Source organism: Beta vulgaris, chromosome 4 (genome assembly GCF_026745355.1).
Source record: "Beta vulgaris subsp. vulgaris cultivar EL10 chromosome 4, EL10.2, whole genome shotgun sequence".
Taxonomy (NCBI): Eukaryota; Viridiplantae; Streptophyta; class Magnoliopsida; order Caryophyllales; family Amaranthaceae; genus Beta; species Beta vulgaris.
This window is the reverse complement of record NC_079205.1, coordinates 53,954,125-53,978,484: the sequence shown is the minus strand read 5'-3', so window position 1 is coordinate 53,978,484 and position 24,360 is coordinate 53,954,125. Positions and strand designations below refer to the sequence as shown.

The following is a 24,360-nucleotide window of genomic DNA, read 5'->3' as shown; positions in this document are numbered from 1 at the left end:
TTTTGAAGGCATCTTCAATTCTTCATATTAGTATTTAGAGTCCGGATCCTCTAGAGTTTTAGTGAAACTCTACAAGGTAGAGTTGTATCTGAGCCATACATTTTAAAATCAAAGGCTTATATTGGTGGAATGGAAAGATTTAGAGGTGGATTTTGATGAGATAAAATAGGGGAATTTTGGAAAGAGAATATATGAGCCATTGATTTTTTATTCAATGGTTAATATTGCTTAAACTCTACCTTGTAGAGTTATTTTACAACTCTAGAGGATCCAAACACTAGTATTTAGTATTCAATTTTTTTTTATCGCAAATACAAAAAAATATTTCCTCATTGTTTATTACATGTCCACGTAGGTCCTGTTTGGCAACAGCGTTGTAGTTAGCGGATAGTGGTTGGACAAGGTCAAAACGCTACTTAAGAAAATTATGAATATTTGGCGAGGTAATGGTTGTATTAGCGGGTAGCGGTTGGAGTTGATTATGGTAGCGATTGTAGAACGTTAATACAAGTAACGTTTGAGATTCATATGTAGCGGTTAGCGAATAAACACTATAAAATGAATGTCATTTATTGTATTTTACAATCTCAATAGCTACTTTTGTCAAACACTCCTAATTAAAAAATTACTTTAAACGCTAATCTTTAACAGCTACTAGCCTACTACTAAACAACTAGTAGCTACTCCAACAAATATAGCTAATGCAACCGCTAACAACTACTGGAACCGCTAGTTTTGCCAAACAAGCCCGTATAATATCTCAGTCCCCAATAAACTTTCCATTTCTCCCCGACAAGTTTGTCAATACATATTTTATATCATTTATATCTTTAATTAGTAAAAAATTATACTTCTTCGTTCTGTTCTAGAAGAAATAACGGGTGAAATGGCACTATTTATTCATCAATTTGACTCCAATTTATTGTCATTATATAAAGAAAAACATGGTCAAGTGGAATCTTGTTAGATTCGTCTCGACGCATACTATCAAATTATAACTTTTTATATTTTGTACTTATGCACAACTAAAAATATTTAATAATTAAAGAAGCGCATTGCATGAAAAAGCAAACGTTTCATTTAAAACATAACGGAGAAAGTATACAAGTTCGATTTCATAATGTACAAGATTAGACGAATCAAATAAGACCTCACATAAATAAGTTTTTTTTTATATGTTAAAAACTGAAAGATTTATTACTTATGAATAGTGTCAAAATTTGAAACGCAATACTATATTGTAGTTTCATATTAATTGTACCAATTTTCCTCTTGGCAATGAAAGCTGTTTCTGTCTAGAAATTGAGGGTGATCACAAATGTTGATGTGTGCTGAGAGACTTGATGTAGACCCCAAGAAGGTACGTCTGAGTCCGTTATCCGTACATCGGAATCCTACAAAACAAGGTTAGCCTACCCCGGGGTGGTCCCGGGATAGCCCCTCCGACGCTCAAGTAAGTCGATGATTGAGGTTGAGAGAGAAAGGGATCAATATAGAGAGAGATGCTCTCGTTTTTGTAACTTAGAATTGCGTACATTTGTCTGATGAGACAACCCATATTTATAGAGGATAGGAGCCCCAATAAATGAGGGTATTTTAGTCAGCTCCAGCTGGTGGAGGATTTGCTTCCCTATATGTAGGGGTATTTTAGTAAATTTGTCATAGGTGGGTTGGTCCAAGAAATGGGCCCAAACAAAAGCGATCTAAATAGACCAAATCACACTTTTCAAATCTAAATAAAACTATTAAAGTATCAATTACCCACCCATTTGATTATTTCCTACCCCAAATCTCGAATATCTTTTTTGTTTCCTTAATAAAAATAAGTCTAATCTATATGTTGCAATTAATAAAGAACGATTAAGGTATTCAATATGAATATTTGGTGAGGATGAGATATGCAAAGAAGTCATTTTCCAGATTATGGGTGAGACGGCGCCGTTTTGGTAGGGAAAAAGAGAGAAGAGGTTGTTGACGAGTCATGCTTAATTCAAACCAACAATTTTGATATTTCTTTCGTAAAAAAAATGATATTTGGAAATTGGACCAAATTGATACGACGGCGTATTTGGTCGTTTGAAGAAGGAATGTAAAGTGGAGGGGGACAATGTCGGTGTGAGATGGCTTTATTTTGGTGTTTAGTCTTCCCAACAATAGATGACAAGTTTAGTGGTAATGGAACCTCCAAAAAAATAGTGTCCATTGGAATCTAATTATACATGTCTTGTTTTCAAAATTTTGAATCTACTTCATGTTCATCCCACATTAATTCAGATATTTTATACAGCATAATTTTACAAGTTAAAAAATAATGCTCACTCATTAACCAAAAGTATTCACTATGAAAGTTCTCTCCTTCTGAGGAGGGATACCTGAGTTGTGTAGAGGTTTCTTATCCTTTTATTGAATGAATAAAATGCAACAACAATTATAAAAAAATATATAAAATTAAAATTATGCAAACTAATGTCGCATTTAAAATATTCCGTAAAAAATAATGTTGCATTTAAAATAGACAATCTGATATATCACTATCGAGTGTCTATTTGAATGTCTATGGTATAATATGTTATTTTAAATGCATTTAAAAAAATTTAACAAGAATGAGTGAATGACATAGATTTTACAAATAATAACGTGAATCTCATGTCATTTTGTTATTTATTTTCTTTTATTTGAATTTTCTTTTTACAAAAAAGCGGTGAATTATGAGTTGTTATACCGTAAATTATAGTTAACACTTAACAGTTACATTTTGGTACAACTACACATGCTGATTTGAAATGTAGGTAAGTGGATGTGATTTGAATTCTCCACTTCTTTGTCTAACTTTTAAAGTTGAGACACACTTACAAACAATGGATATACGTATTGGTGTTTTATAAAATAGAAATAGCTAATGCTAGATTAATCAAATGTTGATTCGAGTTTTTTAATACCCAAACTTTATGACCAACACCCGTTTATCATATTTTGGTTCCACCTTCCACCATTCTTTTCTTGAGAAGGGCCTTTACTTCCTTGCTAAGCATGAACATTTTCTTTTTTCGGGTGTAAAACTACGCATGAATAATTTGAGTAAATGGTGGAAGTTCATAACTTACGCAATTCAAATTTTTGTTTCAAGTTCATGGTTCCTACTTCCAACTTTAGGTCATTTATTTTTTAGTGAAATAATTTTTTTTTCAAGGTCCTAGTTTCGATTTCAAGTAAGAGCAAGTGTTAATTTTGTCTTTTGTTTGTAAGATGAAAGAAACTCGCAAAAGGAAAATAAGGAAAATTCCTCGAATGAGTCTCATGTGAATCAATCCTAGACGACTAGACCTCAAAGATACGAGGTAGGAAGTTATGCTACTACTCCATGATCTCGACCTCTTGCCTCTTGGAAATTGCTACCGGGTGGAAGGAGGATTGGGATGTTGTACTTTATACTTTTTTTGGAGGGGGGTCCACTTGGGACCCCTTAATAAGAAAAAGGATCCTACTAGACAACATTTTGTTCAGGTCAACCAGCCCAACTACACAGGTCACCTCTACCAAACAAGCTTGGTTTGTCGTACTTTATACTGGGTCAAATCAAGTAAACCTAAAATATGTTCCATCCGGACCTGTATTTACCTACTTTATGTATTCATATCATGGCAATTGGAAAATTGGAGTCTTAATTATTCTTGTCTCACCCGCGTATTGAGAAACCTGCATCCATCTGGCTTGGAGTTGAAACTTATGGTACTAATCTAATAATATTAAAGTCGGTCTAAAATTGGGTTTCAGATGAGAATAATAGTGAGTCTAGAACTTCAAAACCAGATAGAAATGTCCAATTGAAAGTGGTCAAAAATAAACCACATTCTTTATTGGTTGTTGATAAGTTTGGGAGTCGACATCATTATTGTGGGGGCAAGACTAGAATATACCAAACATGATAAACACAGTGACCTTTCAAATATTAATAATCCTCTATGAAATCCAAGGCAAAATTTGGTTAGATATTTAATCTGTTGATAATTTATACTTTACTGATCAGCTTAGGCCTAAGAAGCTTCTCCTTGAAACCTAGAATAACCTGTTGTTTCAAAGGCCACTGCAACTCAAACCGATCACGGAGTCTTCATCGAAATTTAGATCTATCGACGTCCTTGCTCGGTTGATAGTGCCTCATAGGAGTATATAATGGCGACATAAAACTCCCTAGATTCTCTAGAGTGACATAGAAGACATTTCTCCAGTTTCTGATGTGCTATCTTGTGTGTGCATCCCAAAGAAACCATGACAGCAACGTCAAGTAAATCCGACAATGGTGCTACATAAGATCGATATAATAAAGTCATAAAGATCAAACAACATTTCTACTAGTAATTACGAGATGAGTATTGAGTCTTAACTCTTGATTATACCACATATTAATAGGCACAAAATATAGAATCATGGTTTCTGACAAAAAGAAAATAATGGAAGTCATGCTTTCCATAGGTCACTCGAACAGTAACAGATAAATTCCAATGATACTCTTGCATTGCTGATTGTCCCACTGTCTGATAAGAGTCAGATGCCAGTTAACCTTGCTGCCAACTGTCATCCCAGAAAAACAAAATCAAACAAGTGATTCCAACTATGCATTATATGCATTAAATATCTATGCAGAACACTCCAAAACAGAAAAGATTGATCAATGATATAATTGTAAAGCTTATGCTAAACAGAAAAGGTCTTGAAGTATATAGAACACAATTTTGGAAGACGCATTTCCCCACTATGATAATCTTATGCTATATAGCATGATTAACTTTAATATATACATGAATGTCATAAATCTGAGCCATTGAAACGCAAACCCTCCCATTCGAAAGGCCCACTATCAAACCTATCACCTGAGGACGGCAAACAAGAACCCAAGCAAACCAAGAGATCAATAAATTATGACGAAGGCCAAAGAAGAGGAGCTTGCCGTGTTGTATCCTTATTTGCATGGGAAACAAGAGTCTAATCATTATAGTTTAAAGAATCCTGAGAAGCCATTCATCTGCTGGACGATCTTGTTCACTTTTCTTCTTTAGATTCTCCACCCCTGTCTTCCTTTTCTTCTTCATCTTTATATTCCTATCCTTGAACCTCTATCTGTTGATGTTCATCAACCTTCCACTCATAATCATATTCCATGGTTGTCCTCACTCTTAGGGTCAATGTCTAGGTGATAGTCTAAGTCACTCATTGAGAGCTTGCAGAATACACCAAAGTTTTCAGAGCATACATAGAATCCAGCTACTTGCTCTGCTGTAGAAAGTAGAAAAGTTTGATGTAACAAACGATTGTATTGTTTGTTTGGTGTGAAAAATAATTATGTATTCTGCATCACATAAATATACGTGGAAAGGAGTTACCACGCGTGAACCCTTCAGCTTACTGCCTTTAGAAAAGAACAAAAGAAGTCTTCAGCTTTTGAGCAAAGTTACTATACTAGTAACTACTTCTCGTTCTCCATACAAAAGATATTCTCAATCTAGTTTGATTTATCCTTCAACATCTATGCCACACATGTTGGCTATTGCTCTAGCAAATAAGGCTCTGATTTAATCACTAGCTCATGAAAAAAGCAAAGGATGAGAATATTCAGGATAAACCTTGAGCAGAAAACAGAGTTTCAATTTAGCCAAACTAGGTAATGCTACTTCCTTAATACTCTGGTAGTCCACTCTTACAGTAGAATATCGACATACTAACTTTAGACGTAAACTTTAGTTTGAGGTGGGGATAACTTGAGATCATATTTCACCCAATGCGCAGGATCCAATATTCATGGTAGAAAATTCAAGTCAACTATTCAATCAAATGGTCAGGCATCAGAAAACTGCAGGCATTAACAATGGTCAGAATTTAAAATGGACTGTTCAAGATAGTAATGGGGAAGCACCAATAGCTAGAGCCAGTTCACTGAAGTGAAACATGTGAGAGAAACAGTTAGTTTATATACGGTTGGCAGTTCATACTTGGGTTCTGGAAACCTAATTCAGACAAAATGTGCAGTAAATCAGCCTATGTTTGTGACAGCGTGAGCAAGGCTGTGCAAATTAGAAAGTAGAAATTTGAAACCCAACACTTGAGTAAATGTACCAAGTCCCACATACAATGGGAGAGACACGTTTGACAGTAGTAATTTGGGGAGGAAACCCCCTATATCAGATTTTGAAGAAAGTTATCTGCTCCCTCCCCGAAATTAGTTCTCACATTGTCCGAACATCTTATAATGAGGATATGACATGATTTTAAATTAATGCCCTTCGTAATAGTTATCTTTTTCCTCTTACTATATTTAAATTAATGGCATAAGAAATCCGATCATAAACCATCATTATTTTGACAAATTTACGTGGACAAACATGACTATTGATTATGGATACAGGAGTATATCTTAAATCATTGAGAACATATTAGTATATTACAACACACTAGAATCACAAGCAAGCCGACACAAAATCATTCTACCTTCTGCTACAAAAGTGCAATTGATGGCATCAAGATTCCGTAAGGAAATCAAGCCTATATATGAGTGACATGGATAATAAGTAACATGACCGATGTAGCTTAATAAAAACCTTCATGGACTGAAGACAAGTGATCCACAGAATGGAAGTAAATATATGGGAAGAACTGGTTGAAAAACTACCCATCATTAGCAGAACAACCAAACGCTACTAATGCATCAATATGGTACCTCCTTGTACACTCACTTGCTCCTCAATGCCCAACAGCAAGAATAGCAAGTATCAATTTGAAATATAACTACCTGTGACTACAAAGCTAGGCAACTGCAGATCGACAATTATAGACACGGCTCCTCATTGTTAAGCCAATGATGGCAGTTGGCTTTGGCCAAAAGATGAAATGTTGTAGTGTTCCGCAAAAAATAAATTGCACTTGCATCAAATCCATTTGTTGGGTAACACACAAGTGCTATCCAGGGTTATAGATGAATCATAACTCTTGTCATAAGTGTTCAATTGGCAACCTTCACCGAGTTTTACGGCCTCAAATTAACATTGATAAGTAAGGAGAAGCCAACAGACAGTCCATTCGACAAAATGACAACTAAGACGACCTTATAACAAAAGACTGTATCTAAGAATGAAAGCAATTCAAAAGGAAAGATAGATGAAACAAAGAATTAAGAGCTCTGATTCAACACCAGATTACATAATGGTGCATATCACACAATGTTTGAAGTTCCCAAAATCACCAGATTACATATTCACTAAAAATTAAACAGAACAAAAGTTCTATATATACAATATAGTAATAAATTTAGTAAAGTGAACAAATTAGGCTAAGAATAATCACAGAGCATACTCAAATCAATATCACCATTCACCAATACCCTTTATTACCAACATCACAAGAAACAAACTTTTCTTTTTCATAATCATAATTCATCATGAATAAGCATAACCCACAACAAAAAAAAAATACAAAACCCAAATTCCAAAATTAATGAAAATAAAGCATAGAGATTAGCACACTAACATTTGTATTAAATTAGGTTACTTTGGAGCAACTTCTTGAGGGGTTTTGGCATTAATAGATAGAGCATGAAGACCAGACTGAAGTTCATCAGCCAAAAGATCATACACCATGCGATGTCGTTTCACAAGGGTTTGACCTTCAAATTTAGGGGAAACAATCTTCAAATTGAAGTGGGTTTCTCCACCATTGTAATCTTTCATAGCAGCATGTCCAGCATGTTGATGAGAAACATCTTCAACTTCAACAACAATTGGTTCTAATGTTGATTGCAACTTTGCCCTTATTCGATTTGCTCTTGTTGCTAATGTACTCGCACTCATTATTCCTCTTGAAGCCATTAATTAGAGGGAAAAAAAGGGAACAAAAATTGTTTATGTTGGTTGGGTTTCTGAAGCAAACCCAAAAAGAAGTTGTCAAAAGTGAATTGTGAAGAAAAAAAACGCTAACTACATGCAGCCCAGAAAAAAAGGGAACAAAAATTGTGGATTGTTTTGTGTTTCCCAAGCCCATTGAATAGGGAAAATTACCATACATGACTATGAGCTAGTGTGCCTTACGAGATCGGTATTCTGACCAATTATCTTTTTTAGAAAGTAAAAAAATACGGGGTTAAATAGATATTACTATTATCTAGTTGTAAGGTCAAAAGTGAGAATGGACATGAAGTTTAAGGATGGTAATCTAGTGGTTAATCTAACCTACAATTTATAGGTGATCCACATCTTCAATCCTACCCAATTTCAAATTTCAGATTTGAGTGACCTTGAGTCGTGTTTGCATAATTACATTGAGGTATACTTATAAAATTAATTGATTTAGACACAATCCTATCTACACTCTAGTTGGCTACATATGTCAATATTTAAAACATTAGTCTATAGAGCATTTATATTACTCTATTTGAAGTTTGGCCAATTTCATATTCATATATCGAAATGTAAAAATTTTATAATTTTTCTTTGGAAACTGCCTATTTAATTGTCTTAACAAGACTTATTCCACAGAAGTAGTTATCATGACTAGGGATGACAATCCCGTCCGAATTCGATCCTAGTCCGCTACGATTCGAAAGAAAAAAATCTGAGCCGACTCCAACAAAAAAAAATAATCCACATTCGACTCCGTTTAAAATGTCCGACTCCGAGTCGGATCCCATAAAAAATCCGACTCCGACTTTAAGGCAACGAATCCTTTTTTTATTTATATTAATGTAGTATGTATGTATAATCTGACTCTAACTTTGAAGCTCTTGTATTATACTTCCCCCGTTTTTTTAGATGTTTCACTTTCCTTAAATGGCATGTTACAAATTAGATGTTACATTTTTTTTCCTATATTGGAAAGTTTTGCCTTGTAAAATGACTAACTTACCCTTACTTTTAACAATTAATCAAAATTAAACCTATTTAATTTAACTAAATTTAACCTAAATTAACAATTAAGCACCCTCCCTCTTCCACCCACCCTAATAGTCCAACCCCATCCCCACCACTGCAGTAGCCCCCTCCCCACCACTGCAGCAGCCCCCTCTCCACCACTGCAGCAGCCCCTCTCCCCACCACCGCACCCCACCCAACCCCACCACACACGCCGGAAACCCCAATAAACTCGCCGGAAAACCCACTCCACCCACCGAAAACCACCCCACCCGCCGAAAACCCCGCCCACCCACCGAAAAACCCACCCCACCCACCTAAAACCTCACCCCACCTACCGAAAACCTCAACCCACGCGCCAAGAACCCCACCCAACCTCGGAAACACAACCCCTACCGCCGAAAACCCCAACCAGCCCTCGAAAACCCCATCCCATCCGCCGGAAACCCCACCAGTCGAAAACCCGTCGCACGACTGCAAAGGAGGAGAAGGGGAGGGGGTTGCGCGTTCAGCAGGGGAAGGGGAGGGAGAGGAGAGGGTGTCGGTGGTCCATTTGACGGTGATGGTGGTCGAATTGGTGGCGTTGGGGTCGCGGCAGTGGCGTTGGTGGTCGCGACGGTGGCGTAGGTAGTCGCGACGGTGATGCACTGTTGTAGCCCATTGGTGGTGGTGGCTCAATGGTGTTCCCCACTCCCTTTAATCCCCACCCTTACTTTCTCCGAATCACTCCTTCAACTTTTGCCTAGGGAATCCAGATTTTCAAAAGTGTAACATCTAATAAAAAAACGGAGGAAGTATAAGATTTTTCAATTGAAGAAATGATTGTTAAAAATAATTATTATGTTTAAATTATTTGTACTATATAAGATTTCCATATGATTATTAAAAAAAGTATTAATTAGATTATTATTATACAAGATTTTTCTATTAAAAATAATGGGGCGAAAAAAAAGTCGGATCAAAGTCGGAGTTGGATGTTCGGATTTTAAGTCGGATGCTCGAAGTTAGATTTAAAATCCGACTACTTGTAGGGTCGGAGTCGGATTATGCATAATATGGTCCAACTCCGACCCGTTGTCATCCCTAATCACGACACTTGTTAGATGTTAGTCTCTATTATATAAGGGAGGGGGTGGAAAATGGTGTCCTCATTTAAAAGTACTAAATTAACCTTAATGATCTAATGGAATGAAAAAGTTTACAAAAGAAGACAATTTAAGAATCATTTCTCATTTGAACTTGCCATTCAAACTTGACTTTTTTTAATAAGAGAATATGGTATACATGACGTTCACCTGAAAAGTGTGAAACATTCACTATGTTTGATACTTGAATTCAGTCATAAGAAATTAATATTAAATCAATCACAATCTTTATTAGTTTTTTATATCATTTCTCACGTTTGTTAATTACAGCCCTTTCATTTCAATATCTTCAATTGCAGCCTCAAATAAAGCAAACACTTTTAAGTTGCAGCCCAAAAGACGTGAATATAAGTTGGGGTTAGGCTGCAACTTAAAAGTGTTTGGTTTATTTGAGGCTGTAATTTGAAGAGATTGCAATCAAAGGGTTGCAATTAACAAATTCGTCACTTTGAAGGGCTGCATTGGGTAAAAAAAATCTATAATAAAATAACAAGTTTTAAAATAAACACACGCATCGCGTGCATGTAAGACTAGTGTTAATTATTAGAACTTAGAAGATAGTTGTCAATATAGTTTTTAAAACAATTTAGCCCATGTAACCTCTAATAAAATGTGGTAATGGTAATAGATTTAAGTGAGATTTGTATAAAAAGTCTCGTATTAGTATTGATGGTGATGGAACTTCATCTAATGTTGTATTTCTCCTTTTTATTATCACGCAATATCACCTATAAAATGATATATTGATAATAAATAGTAATGCCAAATTTATGTAGTAAAAGAGATATAAGAAATTGAGGATGGGCAAGCACTACTATCGAATCTTATTACTTACCAGACAAGTCATTAATTTGGTAAAACAACTGATTGGATAAGTAAAAATAAGACAAAAATTGAAATACTTAACACCTCCAAGAATTACCACCACCCTAAACATTAAGGACCATTTTATAGCACAACTTTTCAATTTTTGGTTGTATATTAGACCTAAATTAGGCATGGTTACACTAAACTGTAATCATGTTTATATTGAAAACTAACAACAAAAAAACTAGTAATATAATTTTAGTCATCATATAGACTAAAAACTAAAATTAAAATGATAATAAACATGCTCTAATATTTATAAACTGTTCCAAAACACAAATTACTAAAAGCTACCTACAATTCTGATTTACCAAACATTTTTCACCTTTGATAGAATCAGATATTTGTAGCTTTTCTTTGGCTCTTTTGTAGAAGCTCTCTATGAATTGCAATCACTAATAGAAGTAACTTTTAATGCTTATATAGCCTTCTACAACAAGAATCCTTATGAGGTACAAGAGAATGGAACAGATGCTTGCATTCTGAAAACCCACTGCAGTCTCCTGATAGTCAATCAGCAATTATCAGGTTAACAGAGCAAGCACGCACAAGAAAGAATAACAGGGAGCAAAACTGGGGAACTGAGAAGTTAAACAGTTCCCTGCAACATTTTCTGTGAATACACGGATGTACATTACAAACACATTTGTACAATTCTGCCTATTAAATTTAAGCACAATCTCCTCACTAATTAACTCCTAATATTATGATCATCTGATATTGTTTCCTCTGAGGAAGCATCACTATTAATAATGATCGGGTTATCAGCTGTATCTGGTTTTCTTATTAGCGAGCTGCCATAGTTAACATGATTCGGAGCATTCATCCCAGCAAGCTTAGTATTAATAAGATTCTTTCCCCAACAAGAAGGTTCTGGAAATGCATGAACAAAACGAAGTCCTCCCATTTGTGGATGAGTTGAGATGGGGGGTAGGGGTGGATCTAATGGCAGCCTTGACGGAGTGCTGGTCGAATCTCTAAGCCAATGAGGTAAACAATTGTGCATACCAAAAGCCATAGCTGGACCATCAGGCGATGCTTCACCTCTAATCATGACACTAGTTTGGACAGTGTTAAATGAACCACAAGCGTAACTGCCAAAGCTACTAGCCATTGTTACATGACTCTGAGGCTGAATAATCCCGACATTCTTAGCATCACTTCTAAAACAGCTACCATTTTTCTGAGTGTATACATCTCCCAGAGAAAGCTGAGTCTCCGCTGCAACGTTCTCTCTCCTATCATCAATGCCATGACAAGTGACAGGACCATGGCAATGTACCTTGTGAGCATCTTTTGGCTTCATGTGATATCTACTTGATGGCGTAACTTTCCCACTGAAAAGCATGTTCTGTTCTTGTTCCCACTGCTTCTCTAGGTCTACTGCCACTCTCCATGGAGCGAAGCGCAACCTTGGATCGAGTAGCATAGCATGCCAATTACCTTTTCCATGTCGTCTGATACCAATCCAAAGAGAATCCAACTCCTCTTCTGACCACACGCCTGGACATGGCTGAAACTTGTCCAAAGAGATGTTTCTATTTCCCCTCAGCGAAGTAGCTCTAGTATTAATACTCTCAAGTACTAACTTGTGTCTGAAAAATGCCTGATCAGGAAAAGACTGGCCACCTGGATTCTGAATGAGATCACAAGTTCTGACATTATACTTCTGGGTTTGGTGTACGGCGAGACCGTCCTTGGAAGTTTGACCTTCACATATTGGCCTTGTAGGCAGGGATAAACCTAAAATAGCAGAAGCTTCACTAGAGGATTGCTCGACCTGATGCTTTTGACTATCAGTAATGAAGGCTACATTTTGCTGACCTTTGCTGTGACCAATTTCAGAATCTGTATGTGACGCCTTGAACGGACCACATTTATCATCTTCTGAAAAAAGCTGAAATATCAACACAAATGACATGCATCATTACTCATCACCTCAACAGAAAACATAACTGCAGATGAGCACAGATATTAGAAAGTCAAAGCAGTTGAATAGCGCATATAAGAAAGTCACTCGTCCTACCTGCAGGTAGTTGGTCTGGGGTTTACTTTCCGTCTTAATTGATGAGGTATTTACATCATGAGGTGAATCTTGCACACTGTTGTCAAATAAGTCAAGACACTTCCCCTTCTCACTATTTTTGGCCATCGAGGAATCCTGAATAATATCTGAAGCTTCCTCTTGAACATCAGATTCTGGAACCACATTGCAGTCTATTACAAAAGCACCTGTAACACAGATTCGTTATTATATGGAGTTCCAAACTCTAATAAAATCTCAGTTCTCAAATATCTCCTTCCAGAGAGGGCACGCAAAAAAAAAGAGACATAACGAAAGCAAGTCATTCAATGTGTCAGTCAGCAAACAAGACCTATATCTGGGTTACCATGAACATGAAAAATGCATAAATAAAAGTTGAATTACCAGATGGAGGATGAGAAAGGTCTAATGAATTTGAGCAAGCCCTATGTTCCACTCTCTTGGCAACACCGGTTTTCAAGTCTGATGAATCACTTGAAGTGAGCTGAGAGTCTCCGCTGGAAGCTCGAAGTTGTTGAGACACAGGTTGCTCATCCATATTACAAGCCACATCAAGAGAGGATATCACATTTCCATCACATGGTGAGCACCTAATATCATCGTTCTGCAAGCCTGTTCCTCCTGCTGCATTGGGACAATCATCAACAGAGGCAATTGATCCCGGAGTCCTAGTTGAAGTTTGTTTAGTGACAAGTGAGGTGTCCGCAACCAAGTCTTCCCGGGAATTACTCACTCCCTCAGTATGCCTCAAGCTGTCCATTGGACAAAATAACTACTCAAGCGGACTAAAACAATTCTATAAGTAGCGGTAAATGAAAAACATGAATTACATACATGAAACTGAATCCGCAGGATCGTCCATAAGGACATGAAGATTCACGGCTAACCATCTGTTCACAGTTAAAAGAGAAGCATTAGATACTAACTTAAACCGTTTTGATTAGCAGTAACAGATACAAATTAAAGTCACAAGTTCATAACAATAAAATTTAAGGACAAGCTGATGGAGTGATGATCATGCAATCCAAGGGAAACACAATCAGCTGAAAGCAATTTTTGCAGTAGGGGATCACACATATCCTAATCTTTCCACAAAGTAATTGCTCTCACTCTCTTTCACAAGTATCTTTTGGCTGGTCAGCTGCAATGGATAGTCTAGATTCTAGAATATAGACCTTAAGACTTTCTACATCGGAATCACTGAAAGAAATTTGATGGACTTGTTTATCACGAAGAAAAAAGAGAAGGGGAAATCCAATTTTATGCATCTTTATGAAACTAGCATCAAGAGATCATTCACAAGTAAAGCTAACCAGGCATGATATCACTAGCTAACATGACATCAGCAGGTTAGTTTAAAGATTTATGTCCTGCTTAGTTAACAAATCAACACAATCAACTCTGTCAAATGTAATTGCCAACTTACACAACAATGCAAACCAACAGAGTGTAAGGAGTTTGAATTCGAAGCCGAATCAGGTACATGACAAAGTGTTGATTGTTCAAGCAAGAAAGCTAAGGATGATTAACGACCAGCCGCATGACCATCAGACCATGCATGATCTATGACACACTGTCATGACTGCACCCAAACCTCTATTGAAGTTTGTGTACACAAGGCGCCAAGGAAGACAGAGGTGTATCCTAATTATGATGGGTAATTTAATGTGTAGTCTATGTAGACAGTTGGTGGTATCATGAAGGAACCATCAGTTCAAACACATACCAGCAAACTGTGAAGGATCTTGTATTGTTTTGTAGGAGCTTGGAAGTTGGAACTAATGATAGAATTTTTATTTTTATTTTTTTTTGGGGGGGGGGGGGATTTGACATACAACATCAACAACAAAGGCTTTGTCCCAAAATAACTAAGGGGGGGAATTAACATATTTCATTTACATTCTATAATTCTTTATTTTTGTCTTTTGTGCACTTTGTAAAGGGTGTAGTTTCGAGATCCTAAGCAAAAGATTATTTCAATTGGTATCAAAATAAAGGTTATTGCCATGGAGGATCTGAAAGCAAATAAAGGATAGAAGCATTCAACAAGAAGCCTTATTTCTTGTTGTGGGAACATACATTCAAGGATTAGGAAGTGGCGTCTTGGACAAAGACATGTGAAAAGAAATGCAAATACGCGCTACTCGTACGGTTCAGTTACTTTTGCAGCCAAGATCAAAGGATAAGGTCCAAAGAAGTTGTGGGATAGAATGTGTGCATCTAAGTCCTTAAAAAAACCTTTATTGCTCGAGACAGAGGATGTTAACGCACTTCAAGATCATATATATACATTTAAGCAGGAAATGTCTTTTTAGGTCCGCAGACGGTGAAGAGTCTCAACCCCAAGCTTTTAAAAAGCAAGAAAGTGGCACTACGGCGAAAGCTAGGATTCATTGGCCTGATCACCTAGTTCATGGGTTTAGATGTGAAGATCAAGGGAAATTAGGCAATGTACAACTCTATGATGGCAAGTGCAATTGTTAGGGAAGACACTGATTTGTGGAAGATCATGGTTGCTCTATTGGAGGTGAAAAGGCTTATGAAGCAAGGGTATTGTCATCAACTAATGGAGAAGAGTTGATAACAAACAGGCATGGTGGCAATAGAGGAGAGACAAGAAAAAGGCTCACAATCTTAATCCCAACATGAATTGTTGGTATTGCAAAGAGGCATATTCAATCAAAGTGTCCAAAGTACAAGGAGGATACAGCTAAGGCTATTGATTTTTTAAGGTCTTTAATTGGTGCTTGTTGTGGAGAGAAAATATCCAAAAGAGGGGAAATTTTTATTTAAAGATGTTGACAACAGATGAATTGTAGCAAGAAATATATTTCCTATAACAAAATGAAAAGTTAAAAGTAAGTTTGGCTAATGGGAATAAGGAAAAGGTCCACGTGTAAGAGAAGTGGAGATCATCACACACGATGTGATAACTTGAAAATTACAAGAAGTAACCTATAGTTCAAGGCTTTTGTGGAGAGAGAAGATCCAAAAGAGGGGTAGAATTCAAATTAAAGATGTTCACAACAGATGAATTGTAGCAAGAAATATATTTCCTAACAAAATGAAAAGTTAACGTATGTTTGGCTAATCGGAAAAGGTCCACATTTAAGAGAGGTGGAGATCTCCACACATGATGTGATAACTTGAAAATTACAAGAGGAGACGTGTAGCTCATGGCTTGATCGTAAACATATCTTTGGATCATTTAATGGCCTCGGCCATGCTATTTATATTGACAGAGGTTGCTTGGGTTACTAAGGGTAGAATGTGATCTTAATAGGGTAATGAAGTAAATCTAATCTCCTCATCCTCAAAGGATAAAGTGGGCGGTGAATTTTGACTCAAAGGAGAGGCAACCTCTGAATAATGTATGTTGCTTCATGAAGAGAGTAAGTTAAATTTAAGGGAATGTGGAAGGAGTTTAATGCAAAAGATGAGTATCAGCACATGCCAAAGAATTTATCTTTCAAGCAATATGCCAACAAAGCTCAAGGATGAAATTTGTGCAGCCGCAAAACCATCAACTATGCAAGTAGTATGCCATGCTCATGTGGTAAGTCAAAAAGTCGTAAAGACTGAGGCAATCTTGTTGTTGGGCTCTTTAACATGTTGTAATGGTCATGGTAATCATACCCTGATGGCCTGATCTAGATTTCTGATAAGTTTGGTAGTTGATAAGGAAGTTAAAAGGTTTGGTATATTACAAGTTTACAGTATTAAAGGATGAATAGACTAATTGGTGGTGATGTCTATGCATCCTAGTTATTAAGATGGATAACTAAACGTTTATCCTATAAAAGGGGTTCTAGTCTAGACTGGAATTGTATAGAGAGTTGATGGAATCATGAAAGGAACCATCACATGACAGAGAAATACATACTTGTGCATTGTGAGTGATATTGTATTACTAATAATACAGTATTGGTTTGAGAGGAAGTTTTTTTATGGAACACTAAATCTTATTTTCTTTTTTGCTACTTTCTATTCGTGGGTTTAGTTCTTATACCGTGTGCAAATAATTCTTTCAAACTCATTCAATCAAATGGGTCTTATCAGTATTGAGTGTTCAACCACAAATAAAACATACTCCATCATAGCAAGTCGGAAGGGCAAAAAAAACTATGTTATACACCAGAATCCAGATACTTAAAAGCAGCCAAAAACTAAATGAATACCACAGCACGACATAATCTAGACGTGAAAAGTGGTCTGCTACTAGATTATGCAAGTAATAAACAGGTCAAAAAATTCAACTTGATTGACCTCTTTTATTAAATAGGTTATTTTAGTGTCAAGTGCTCTTATCCATTTAGAAGAAACTCCTTCATCTTTCATACGAAAGCAACCTCAGACGACACAAACTATTTGCCACCTAGCACTGACTAAGATCAGAGAACAAGTAAATCAGGAATAGTTAAGTTTTTCTATTTTTGCAAAAGATGCGAATGGAAATAAGGAAAAATAGAGCAACCATTTGCTATTTAAGGTCAATCCCTAACCACAAAATCTTCCTTATGCCTGAGGTCATGTCCTAATAGGACAAATTAGTACAGGACTGCAGCAGTTCAGTGTATTAATAGTATAAATAACCAAATCTTTCCATATCCTCAAGAAAAAAAATAATCAAGACCTGTATGTTTGGACCACAAATAGATGTGACCTGACAAGTTAAGAAACCAGAACCCGAGACACATGCATACTTTGGCATGAAATGTGCACACAGCCACATATGCAAAAAATACATAACAGAGGATGACAACTTACCTTCTCACTGCTTTGACAGAACATATTCCTCATGTCAGCATCACCACCTTCAACCTTTATATCAGACTTCGCATTTAGTCTGTTATGCTTTGATGCCAATTCACAGGTACAAGAGGTAACAGGCCCAAAGTCGCACTTTTTAATGGCTGCATCTCCTTCCCTAAGTGGTTGTTCCATAAACATACCTATACCACATGTGTCGGCTTTTCTTTTCAGCCTTCTGCTAAAAGTACGTAGTGGAGCACTCAATTTGCCTTCAGCAACTTCAGTTTTACTCATAAAGCTCTGTGTAAGAAGTAAAATATCTTCCTTCTCCACTGATTGAGAAACTGAATCATCTAGTATGCATCCCCCATTGTCTTGATAGCTGGAGTTCAAACAAGAATCCTTCTCAATGGAGCTCATGGTTTCCCCTACAGATGCTCCAGCAGAAACATTCTCGCCTGATGTTTTGAAGGTATTATCCACAGGCAAGCCATGAGAGCCAAGGATCGTTTCTCTTGAGATAGTTGTATTAGATGTTTGAACGTCATGCTTCTCTCCGAGATTACTTGAATGGTGGAGTGGAAGAGATGAGCAAGCAACTGCCACTTTTTCGCCGCAGCAGACATGCTTTAAATTTTAAGAAAATCACACGGTTAGAGAAAAGGAAAAAAGAAGAGTTTACGTTATATAATCCCACTTATCATATCCCACACACAATGGATAATCAAGATTCATAATGAACATAAATACCAGCAAAGGAAAGATATGCACAACCTGATGCTGGAGACCTGTGCACTGATTATCAAATGGATCAAGACAGCTTCGGCAATTCATAGAGCACGGGACATCATTACAATTAGCACACTTGAAAATCTGCATGAACAATCAGACTTTTAAACACATAAAAAGATCTTATTCTCCATTTTCAAGCAATATATTTCAGTTGAATGTCACTTTTACCACGACTTATTTCATATTCCCTTCAAATTGCCATAATAGATGCTAGCAAAACAGTAATTCCACCGATAAGATGGTAAGAAAGAAGTGATAACACAGCATAGAGGCAATGAGGGAACTTCTGGGAGCTAACATCATAACATAAGAACTAGAAGAATTTTCAGCAAGGATTGAGCTAAATGCCAATTGGTCCAGCTAATTAAAGGATTTTCAGACAGAAAGTGTCAGGTCATGTAATGTGAAAAAACATGGGGTAAAAATTTGGCATAAGCATGTATAGCCAATATGAGAATATAGAAGAGAAACTAATATTGCCATCTCCAATACTTTCAAATTGCAAAGGAAATTTCTTTCTAGATTTCAATTTTTTTTTTTGACGGTTCTAGATTTCAATTTATTATTCCACACTATGTTAATATCTTGAGAAGGTCTCTTTACAGGGTCGTACTCGAACAACTTTTTCAATAAAACTGTTCTCACCGTTACATCTTTGTCTGGGCTTTTAAGTTTCTCGATGGGGGCATCCTGATGTTTATCCACTTGAGCATCCAAAGAAAAATCAGCACAGTCATCCGCATGGCCAACACCAGAGTGTGAAGATAAGCGTTTTCGCTTGTATGTAAAAATCACTTTTGCAGTAGACATTTACACTCTCACACAAGATTCTTCCACACCAAAAAAGCTGCAGCAGCACGCACCAGAAATGTAAACAAAAACTGGTAGCTCTTACGTCCAGCATAAAGCCATCATTTTGTCATTCCAGGGAAGGTTCTGCATGGTTCAGCAGTCAAGAAAGGAAAACATCAAAAGAATGGCAAAGATCTCGGTAAGAGAATCACTAAAATCTCTATTATATATGGCAACGTGGGACACCAAAAAAAGAAAAAAGGGAAAAAAAAATTAGGGGTATAACTAACCGCTTCATTTAAACAAACAAGGGGAGAAAAAACAGTAGCTTTTGAAGAAACAAAATGCAAAGACAGTTCTTCCTATTATAACTTTCTAAACTTCTTATTTCAGGTTATTAGATGCAATTACACAATTAATTGAATTTTCTATATGCTTTCGCACGCATTGCGTGTATATAAGAATAAGACTAGTACCATAGAAGATAACATATACACTCTACACCATAACAGCAGTATCTTAGTTCTCCAGAGTCCTATCAATACCAAATACTTAATAATAGAGCATATCTAGAAAAGCAGTAATACTGTAGTAGTACAAGTGTATAAACATGATAATTAATCCATCAAAGGAAAAGTGAACAATCAATCATACATCAAAGTAAAACAGTAGGAGTAAATTCTTGGATGAGACATGGAGAACATGAAAGTCCCCTCAGACTCTCATCACTGCTAAGCACAAGTTGGTATATAATATATAATGTAGGCCTCACCATGAAATGTTAAACATGGTGCCAGCTAAACACATTCAAGTGGTATGAGGTATGACTATGTAAAGACTAAAGACAACTAACCGAAACTAATATATACATTTAGCCTTTAGGTTCTACGCTTTCATACTGTACCACATTTATGACATATAAATTACATAACCCTTAATTGGCTATGTGCATAACAGTGCCGTGATCACATGATCGCTCATTGACATACAATTAAATTGAAAGTTCTGCACCAGAGAGGTGGAGCGCTCCTATGCCGGATTAGTGAATGCATGAAAAGTGTCATAGCATGTCACAAACATAATAAAGTAAGTCGATATCAAGATGATCCAGGAAAACTCAAGAAAAAGGGCAAGCATATTCATAATCCTTGTTCAAAACAGAGAAAACACGAGTCACTTGCATAACACCATGAAAACTATCTAGAAAGCAGTGCAAAAATGAATCATATCACAGCTGGAGACATTCATAAGTATTCATTTTCCTGAAACAATTCTCCATAAGCAATACTTATTTTCCAAAACTGAACCATCAAGTGCTTCAAAACTAATACAATGCCGATTACAAAAATAGAAAGAACGCCTAAAAGATCGTGTAACAGCTTCTAGTTGACAATGCCTTATAACATTAACACCTCTATTTTGCCACGTTCGTTCAATCTACAAATCCTGGGTAAGACAACAAAAAGGCTATCATCTATAACTTGTCAAGGCAACATTACTCCTAGTTAATACACATCAATGAAGCAACAAACACCCTCGATTAAGCGCACTAATTCTTTCAATGTTCATTATTAAAGAATATTCACTCCATCCTTGAGCCAAACACTTCCCATTTCCCACCAACATTACAATTCTGGCAATTCACAATTCCACAACAATCTAGCGTCTTCTCCAAAAAAGAAACACTACTTATATAACAAGCAAGAAATATATTCCCCAATTATTCCAAAACCCTTAAACACCTCAAAATGCCCTTTCACAGCAAATACTAAATACTTAATTGCTAACCCTTTCACCTCACATAATCTTCCTCTTTCGATACGCCGAAAATACCTTTTCTTCTCTTAATTCTTTAATCATCATCTAATTTCAACTTCTTATTCAAACATTCTCCCAATCAAACTCAAAACCCCCTTAAACATTCTTCCAATTTCCCAATTAAATTCCTCCTCCTAATTTCTAAACTTAAAACAAATTCAAATTCATAATCTAACTCACAAAAACACCAAATTAACACAGAATAAACACAAGATATACAACATTACCATAATGACGTAAGTCAATCAACAGAAAAACAAAATCAAATTCAAAACTTAAAGCAGAACAAAAACACACACAAAAAAGAAAAAAGAATAACAAAAATACTTACTGAAGAACGAAAAAGAGGAGAGAGAAAATGAAAATTGAATTGGGAAAAAGAACACAAGAAAATCCAGCACCGTCTTTGAGTTTTCTCTCTCTAAAAAAATGGTAAAAATGAAGGACTTCTTTAATTTTCTTTCTCTACTGCACCACTCCTTTTCTTTTTATGGCACATTCAATTTAATTTTTTTGTCAGTTTGGATTTTTTTTTTTTTTACTTTTTCTATAAAAAAAAAAGTACTTCCGACACTTTTTAGTACTAGTACTCTAGTAAGTAAGGAGTATTGAATTTGAGATAGGTTTTGTTTGAAACGTATTTGTGTTTTTTTTTTTTTAAGAGAGAGAAAAGGGAAGGATGGAAGGATTAAGGAATGAAAGGGAACGTCATATTGATTTTTCAGTAGGTATGGGACCCAATTTATGACCCTTGTTTCTCGCTTCTTTTTAGCTTCTTTGTCATTCTCAATATCTGTGCTTATATTTTGTTTTCAAAGAAGAATACCGGTGTGCTGTACTTGTATAGTTGTATGTTTTTTTTAAAGAGAAATTTCATTAATTGAAGTTCAAACGGCATCTACGATAGATATTAAAGAAAAACAATATATAAATTAACAAGGTTAAATTAAAATCGTCTTCGATCAAACTATAATGAATCAGATCGAGCAATACAGCGCAGCCCTCTTGTATTTGCTGAATCAAACAGTTATTAATGAGGAAGTCTATCATTCTGGCATAATTTGGGAAGAGCATTCTTAATCGAGCCATGTTAACCGCATCCGAGATTCCAATACCTTCATGTAGACTCTTGAACGTCAACCAATAAGAGCAATTTCTCATACCTAAAAACAAAACAACCACACTCACAACTCCCATAGGGGAGAAGGAGATCTCCACAACAGAGACTAAAAACCCCATAACAAGGTTTGAAGAAATCTCATAAAGAGATACTAATTTATTCAACAAAACAAGAAAATAAATTAAAAACTAAAAATAAAAGGGAAAAGGGGGCTTACCATGGATGAAATCATCCATGGCAGCCCCTAACTGATGAAGAAGGAGTAGGGGATGCTAGGGTTTTAGAGAGAAGGGGGCCCAGATCGACGCCTTTTTAGTTGTATGTGAATCAACTCATCGAGTATGTTTAAATTTTTGTCACAAGAATCTAATCTACTTCTTCCGTCAATTTCATAAATACTCGCTACACTTTTCATTATGAAAAGCTTCACATTACTTGCTACACTTCCTTTTTGGACAATAAACTCTCTCTATCTCTCTCCTCTCATATGGGTCCCTTTTCTTTTTACTCTATACCTCTCTCTTTTCCGAAAATTGTCTAGGAGTCCGTGAATTGAGAAGTGTAGCGAGTAATATGAAACGGAAGAAGTACTTCTTTCGTTCTGAATGAAATACAACAAATTCACTTTTACGCATGTCGGGTATTATTTTGACCACAAATATCTATAATTACATATAAGTAAAAATTGTAAAAATTACGTTTTATGAAAGTACGTCACGAGACGAATCTAACAAGATTCCCCTTGACTATGTTTCTCATTATGTATAAATCACAAGTCTTAGTCAAAGTGAAAAGTATCAATAGTGAAAAAGTGAAATTGTTGCATTTTTTAATTTAGAACAGAGGAAGTAAATACTTTCTCCTTGTAAAGGATCCGATATTTTTAATTTACACGTTTATCAATGTATTATTTTGACTAATAATAACTTTATACGTAGACAGAGGCGGTCTTTTAAGGGATAAATCTACAATATTCTACTTACCTTATCCCATTACAATATGAAAGCTGAAAATAAATGTATAGCACCTGTACATGACAGTATATACACACTACTCACCTGGTAAAGAAGAGGAAAGAGGAAATGAGAGTGGGGAACCCGTGATCCACAGATTATGTAGTACTACTATTGGAAAAGTAGTAAAATGTTCTTTTAAGAACGAAAGAAACAACTAGGGTGGATTCCAAGAATTGGGTCACCCTAAATCATCCTTGTGTATGATTACATCGAACGGAAAATCAGGAACATTAAATCAATATGTAAGACTAGTTGTCGTATGACCTCGATGAGTCATCCAATCCGCAACATCATTAGCCTCCCGAAACGCATGATGAAATTGAATATCCTCAAACTGATTCATATCTTAACCTGCTAATAATAAAATAACACAACCAGTAGTCCAAGGATTTTTTCAAATGTTTTAATAAGTTGCATAACGGCCAAATTGTCACCTTCAATAATAAGATTTCTAATGCCTAAACAAATAGCCCCGCCCTCTAATACCTTCTCTTAGACCACAAGCTTCAGCAACAAGAATAGAAACCGACGAATCTAAAGCACTAGCACCACATAATAACACTTTCCCTTCTTAATCACGAATAACAAAATCAAAGGAAGCTTGACCATTTGGAAGCTTCGTACCGTCAAAGTTAACTTTGAAATAATTGGTGAGGGAGGACACCAACTGACTTGATCCCTAATCTTAGTCTTACTAGAAGACGCACAGAGCTTTGAGTAGGACACATGGATTGGAGAGTTTAACATTAATTTTATCTACTGAAACTCCATGCACACTAAACTTATGCAGATAAGCTATTATCATCGCAATTACTTTAGTTGGAGAACAATTTTCTTGATGAAAAACCACTCAATTACAGATATAGCAAATGAGACACCAAGTCTTTTAGATTTTTTTTTTTTTGAAAGGATTCTTTTACAAATTTTATTTGTATTCACATGCTACACTTTTTTTTTTAGCCAGAAAGAAAGAAACTAGGGAGGAACCCAATTAACATGATACACCTTTGTTTCTCTTCTTTTATTTTTATTTTTTTTTAAAAAGTCATTAATTACTATACATATTTTTTTTCTTCATCTAAATTTTTCTTATACTTCCTCTGTTTTTTTTTTCACTTGC

General features: G+C 35.9%; 2 protein-coding genes across 2 annotated transcripts; both read right to left on the bottom strand.

Moving 5' to 3' along the window:
- Positions 1–7,341: 7,341 nt before the first annotated feature.
- On the bottom strand, positions 7,342–7,994 carry LOC104890779 (sufE-like protein 1, chloroplastic/mitochondrial). Its single transcript, XM_010676369.3, has one exon. The coding sequence runs from the start codon at positions 7,854–7,856 to the stop codon at positions 7,536–7,538; it is 321 nt and encodes a 106-aa protein (XP_010674671.1). The 5' UTR covers positions 7,857–7,994; the 3' UTR covers positions 7,342–7,535.
- Positions 7,995–11,139: 3,145 nt separating this feature from the next.
- On the bottom strand, positions 11,140–21,806 carry LOC104890780 (hypothetical protein). Its single transcript, XM_010676370.4, has 8 exons — positions 21,436–21,806; positions 19,140–19,430; positions 18,477–18,575; positions 17,718–18,329; positions 13,785–13,840; positions 13,335–13,702; positions 12,933–13,138; positions 11,140–12,803 (listed from the first exon to the last, which is right to left on the bottom strand). Exons 2-8 carry the CDS (start codon positions 19,302–19,304, stop codon positions 11,598–11,600), a joined length of 2,712 nt encoding a protein of 903 aa, XP_010674672.1. The 5' UTR covers positions 19,305–19,430; positions 21,436–21,806; the 3' UTR covers positions 11,140–11,597.
- Between the last annotated feature and the right edge of the window lie 2,554 nt (positions 21,807–24,360).

Bases quoted from the DNA above. Each gene is read 5' to 3' on its own strand.
- LOC104890779 (XM_010676369.3), bottom strand. From the start codon at position 7,856: ATGGCTTCAAGAGGAATAATGAGTGCGAGTACATTAGCAACAAGAGCA.
- LOC104890780 (XM_010676370.4), bottom strand. From the start codon at position 19,304: ATGTCTACTGCAAAAGTGATTTTTACATACAAGCGAAAACGCTTATCT. The intron at 18,576-19,139 runs GTGAGAACAGTT...TTGTTCATGCAG, and splicing joins GCCCAGACAAAGATGTAACG to ATTTTCAAGTGTGCTAATTG. The intron at 13,703-13,784 runs GTATGTAATTCA...TCCAATGGACAG, and splicing joins TCCTGCGGATTCAGTTTCAT to CTTGAGGCATACTGAGGGAG.